Source organism: Limulus polyphemus, unplaced genomic scaffold (genome assembly GCF_000517525.1).
Source record: "Limulus polyphemus unplaced genomic scaffold, Limulus_polyphemus-2.1.2 Scaffold0, whole genome shotgun sequence".
In the NCBI taxonomy this organism is placed as follows: domain Eukaryota; kingdom Metazoa; phylum Arthropoda; class Merostomata; order Xiphosura; family Limulidae; genus Limulus; species Limulus polyphemus.
In genome coordinates this window covers 3,970,325-3,976,162 of record NW_013665610.1, presented here as the reverse complement: position 1 = coordinate 3,976,162, position 5,838 = coordinate 3,970,325, and the positions used below count along the sequence as shown (strand labels likewise).

Sequence of the window (5,838 nt, the reverse complement as noted above, 5' to 3'; positions counted from 1 at the left end):
GAAGAAGGGAGCAAGTTGCACGTGGGGAAAAAAACGCGCCTGGTTTAAATGTCACACCTGAACGCTCACATCCTTTTAATTATGTTTGAAATTATGAACATTGCTCAACATCATGAAAATTAGACCTTATTTTCAATAAGCAATCCTGAAAAATATTTGGGGGTGCTTAACTTTTTTCCAGGTGTATATATAGGTACAAAAGACATTTTTTCATTGGTGCACATGTACTGGTGCACTAATCACAACAGACACAAGACAACTACTATCTAACTAACCCACACACTCTCTTCGTTCTGGTATTCAGTAATCTTTTAATTGGACACCAAAGAGTTACATCTGCTAAATTTATTAACAGTATACAATTGATAATTATCATAAAAAACATAATAAATGACAAAATAAGTTTGACCAGAATGAGATTAAGTGCAGTTTTATCACACAAAAGTTAAAATACATATGACCCTTACTATAACAATAAAATAATAAATATTAAAATGCCTAAGTAAATCACAATGGACTATCATCCACTATGCTTTTTATAGCATATACAAAAAGTCACCAGTATATCCAAAAGCTCTGATAGGAAATGGAAAAAAAAATCATTAAACTACATTTACATATTTAAAATTAAATTTTAAACAAAATAATAAATATAAAAAAGAAGTTAATAAACAAATATAAAAATATTATATGTATGGATACTTCTACATTATTTAAATGTTTCGAAATATGGACAATGACTACTAACATACAACCCTACACAAATATTCTGGCTGTACTTCTACTATATACTAAAAAACAAATGAACTTATATGAACATTTTAATCGCTAAACTGTTTAAAAGCTTAGTTGTATCAAGTATGATACACAGAATTATCTTAATACAGAAGTATCAAATATAATATCGAACTCAATTATCTGGTTACTGAGGCAAATTTATATATTCCACTTTTAAACAAAATTTAGGAAGTAAATCAGTGCATCTACATGTAGATGCTTAAAACACCATTCAACAATTTTACAACTTATACATAACTGTGGCATAGTGGTTGGATCTTGCAAGTGTTGGTACCAAGCCAGACAAAAGAATGTTTAATTTATTTATATCATAAACCAAAGCTCCATTCCAAAGTGCAATTCTTTTTTTTTAACAAAACCTTTGTGAAATATTCGTAGAATATTACTTAACAGTCCAACAATAATATCACTTTTTATTAGATTGAAATTTCCATAGAAGTACTACATAAGTATGTATATGTACTTTATTTTCTTTTGCCAACAAATAAGTGTGACTTGTTTCCTGTTTTGCTGTACATATATTACACCACTTACCACATGCTCTTGCTGCAAGTGTTTCAATCTATATTTGAAACTGTATTTAGTATTACTGAATTTTCTGCACCACCTTCACACCACAATTATGAAGGAAATACATAAAACTGTTTACTAAACTAAAAACTAAACATAATGGTAGCCAAAAAGTTCAAACCAATTTTACAAGTATACAAAGAAAAAAAATCCTATCACTGAAAACCAATGATGATTAGTGCAGTTCTCTAAATAGTTACAGTATTGAAGGATTTTTGGATAAACCTGCTTGATACACAAATTACATCTTTTAATTTTAAGATCGTAAAAGCTTAAGTGTTCACATTTCCTAAATACTTAATAAGTTTGTTGAAATGGCACATTAACCTTAGAGACAAAAAACAGACAATTGATGACCATCATTGAAATACACAATCTGGTTTTCAACAACAAACAGTTATTTTTAGCTACTTAAATACATATAAATCAGTAAAGCCACAAAAAAGTTCTCATAATTAGAGACCATACGCTATAAGACAAAAGCTTTGTAAAGAATGACATGTTAGATCATATATATAATGCTTTTAAACCAGCTATATGAGAAATATAGATTTATTTAGGTACAACATTTCATCTCTATCAGTGAAACATGTTCACACAGAACACTCAAAGTGTGTACCTCTAAAAAAGAATACTTGATCATGATTACTTTCTTGTCAGTGCTTTCTCACATATGTAAAAACATCGTTCATCATACTTGAAAGCTCAGAGAACCTCTACCACAATCAAGAAGTGTTTGCACTGACTTCATTTCTCTGATCATGATGACATGATACAGTTGAATATAACCATTACCATTGGCTCATGTTTCTTTTTCTTTTTTAAACTAGAATAAAAAATACCAGGTTACTGGCTACATCAAAACTCACAACATACACCATACTATATAAAACTCTTTATACAATAGTAGCAACTGCTACATTTATATCAATAAGTTTCTTCAAGAAAAGGATTTTTAATCACAAAAATATTAAAGACCAATACTTCATATTGAAGGAATTAAACTCACCACCAGCATGATGAAACTGTACTATAATACACTAAAACTGTATAAAATATTTTCATTTTTTTCCACTAAGTATGTATTGTAGCTGAAAATATAGCCTTTTGACATAAATTAAGTTCATTTGATATAATGGTAGAGATGTAAATGCATAGATATGAGGTCTACAAGTATACAGTCGTATAGCACCGGATGTAAGAAATAATTAAGTATGGAAGAATCTATAATAGTGTTGTGGGACTAGAACCCTCTAAATTAAATTATTAAATCTGATACACCAAATTTTCTTTTCAGGATAATATAAATAAACAAAATATAATTATAGTAAAAGTTTTGATATTCAGACTTTTAACCACTTTGGCAAATATAAACGTAAAAAATAACATGAACAGAACATGGATACTTGCAACATAATGAATGTTAAATAACACATCCTGTACTTATTCTTGTAACTAAAATTCTCAATTTCAGTATTTTAAACTGTAGCCACAATGGTCAGTTAAACATTAATCTATAGCTGAGGATGCAAAAATTACATGAAGCTAAAATCAAAAGTGAGATTGTCCCATGTTACTTTCTTAGCATCACTGATATATTGTTGTTAGAAAAACAATTTCCATTGTCATCATGACCTCAACTTTATCAGACTCAAATCCAGATGTGACAACATCTAATATGTGAAATATGTTAAAAAAACATTTTTTTGGTATGTATATTACAGAGAGAAAGAGAAGCTCGCATGTTTATTAAGAATATTACATATATCTCCAGTACACCTACAGTGGCAAAAGGTAACTGTGTTCAGTATAATGTGTTTAGTTGTATATATATATACTTTTGCATCAAAATATCTGTCCACACAAGATATTCTCATATCAAAAAGTTCGTCTTGAGCTTAAAGTGGACAATGGCTTACTATGGAGAGTAGTCTTGTACACTGACCAGATCAACCAGCTATGCAGATATGTCAGGTTGAAAATCAAAGTTGAGTGCTCTACCAATATTGAAAAAGTATCCTTATGGAGGTAAAATAAATAAAGAGTGCAATCTAACCCTATCCAATGAGAAGAAACGATATAGAGAAAAAAATACAAAAAAACATCAGCCTGGTTAAAAATTTATTCAGGAATGGTGAATCAGAGAAGCTGAGAGGAGTGAGATGGGATACAGAATGTATGTTCCCAAGGCTGGCACAAAGCTGAGAAAATATTATTAATTTGACACATGTGAAGTGTCCTGAAAGGATCTCTTAAAGTTTCATGCATCTTTTTGAAGTCATTGACCATTGCCTTTACTAAATCAGCCACATACTCACCACCACCACATCAGGTTTCACCACCTGCATATGCAACCCCCCCACACACACATACATTTTTCTCTGGTTAAAATACATATTCAAATACTTATAATTTGGTCAGAACATACTTAACATTACATTTGTGTTAATGTTTATAAATCTGTTGTGAAATAAACCAAAATGTGGAACTGAATTTTTCTTTCTTATTTTTATACAAATACTATTTAGTTGGTCATTTTAAATTATACTAAAAAAATAAATAAAACAGTTTGTAACAAGTTACAAGGAACCAGTTTCAACCTTTATATAATAATCCCTTATGAAGTCATAAATAAAGAAAGACATACCACAGTAATTAGGATATACACCCATACAGTAGTATTTGATTATTATTGCTTTTCCATGAAAGTGTAATTCAGTTATGATAATCTTAATTAGACTATGCTGGTTTCCGATGTTAACATACATTCAGTACACACACAGATAAATGCAGAGTGATCCACTGCATGTATATTTATGTATACTTGCAACCTTATACCTATATTATAATGAACTATATTCATAATCAGGCTTTTTTGACAAGTTATATTGAAATTTCATTCTTCATGCACTGTACATGTAAATAAATAGCTGGTATGATCAGCAGTAAGTACAGTGTATTATCTACAATATAAACATAACACAGGTAAACAAAACTAATATATTTTGCATCATTAAAAAAAAACACAGAAAAATCAGTCAAATAAAAGCTTGTGTACAAAACATAACCATTACCAACATTCACGATTCATGAAGATTACCACAGTATAAGAAATACATACTAACATTTACAACATATATGATAGCATTACATCAAGTGTCTAGACAATTTAAAAGAAATACCTTTCAGGTTTATCACAGTTGTACTAGACATACACATTTATTAAAAAATACCATATACAGTATACTGTACACAGAAAACAATAAATACAAACAAAATACTTAACACTCAATTTTTTTTATATTTCAAAACATTAAGTTTAACACAAGGAGATTTGTGTTCACAGGTTAAAAGATTACTTCTGAACACATTTTGAAAATAAACAGAAAAATTTAATAATTAAAATATAGTGTCTTTTTTTAAGTCTTTCACAAAGGACAAAACAATAGTGTAAATAAATAAATATTCAAATAAATCTACAAATCAAACCAATCAATGGAATAAAAAGTAACACTTATCCTGCAAATGGTAGTTTCTTAATTACAAAATTACATCATCTACATAAATATCACTTTACGTTTTTAAAGAAACAAATCAGCAACATATAACAAATTTTAAGATCCATAATTAAACCTTTATGTTTCCTTCAAAATTATTGTTTCATTTTCTTACACTTCATGGATCTAGTTTTCACTAGTTTAATAGCTTACATTCACTACATCACTACCATTCTACACATGTACTCAACAGAACTATTGATAACTCTTTCTTCACTTTAAGTGATTTTCTTGCCACATCCCTTGAACATCAAGTAGAAAACGAAGCAGATTGTCCAACCCAAACAAGTATCCTTTGTCAGGACCTCTATGAACAGCTGTATCTCCTTCATAACCTTCGTGGGTGGTGTGTGCAAAATCAATCATTCTAACATCTACAGAGCAGTAACAGCTGTCAGATTCTTTCTGTTTTGTCACAGGACCTTCTAGGGAATACATTTCAGAGCAATTTCTGTTTAAACTGAATGACTCAGGTGGGCTAGAATTGTTCTTTACAGGAGATTTTTCTAAACTATCCTTTAACAAGTCTTCTGTTTCATCATCATCTTCTCCACATCCTTCATAGATGATAAGTAAAGAGCTGGAATAAAACCTAAATGAATGTTGTTTTTCCACAGCTCTCCGCAATTCCTGCAACTTCTCAATTACTGTATCGATAACCCCAACACGCAAAGTGAAACCATTGTGGAAAAACTGATATAATGTGTTTTGAAATCCATCTTCATCCAAGGCTCGTCCATGATATTTGTCCTTCCAGAGAAAAGCTTGACAGTCAGCTTGGTAAACCTAAAAGTTCAAACAGTAAAAAACAGTTAAACATATCAGTACTTTAAATAAATAAATCAATATATATATATATATATATATATATATATATATAAATAAATATATATACTACACAGTATATAATAAC

At 29.5% G+C, this 5,838-nt stretch overlaps 1 protein-coding gene across 2 annotated transcripts in view; it reads right to left on the bottom strand.

Annotated features, from left to right (window-relative positions):
* Window positions 1-291: 291 nt before the first annotated feature.
* LOC106458717 (inositol hexakisphosphate kinase 1-like) overlaps window positions 292-5,838 on the bottom strand; it is a 25,120-nt gene continuing 19,573 nt past the window's right edge. For both annotated transcript variants that reach the window (XM_013918291.2, XM_022383368.1), the window contains exon 6: window positions 292-5,711. In XM_013918291.2, the coding sequence (XP_013773745.1) occupies window positions 5,139-5,711 (573 nt within the window). In that variant the 3' untranslated portion in view covers window positions 292-5,138. The remainder of the gene's footprint in view (window positions 5,712-5,838) is intronic.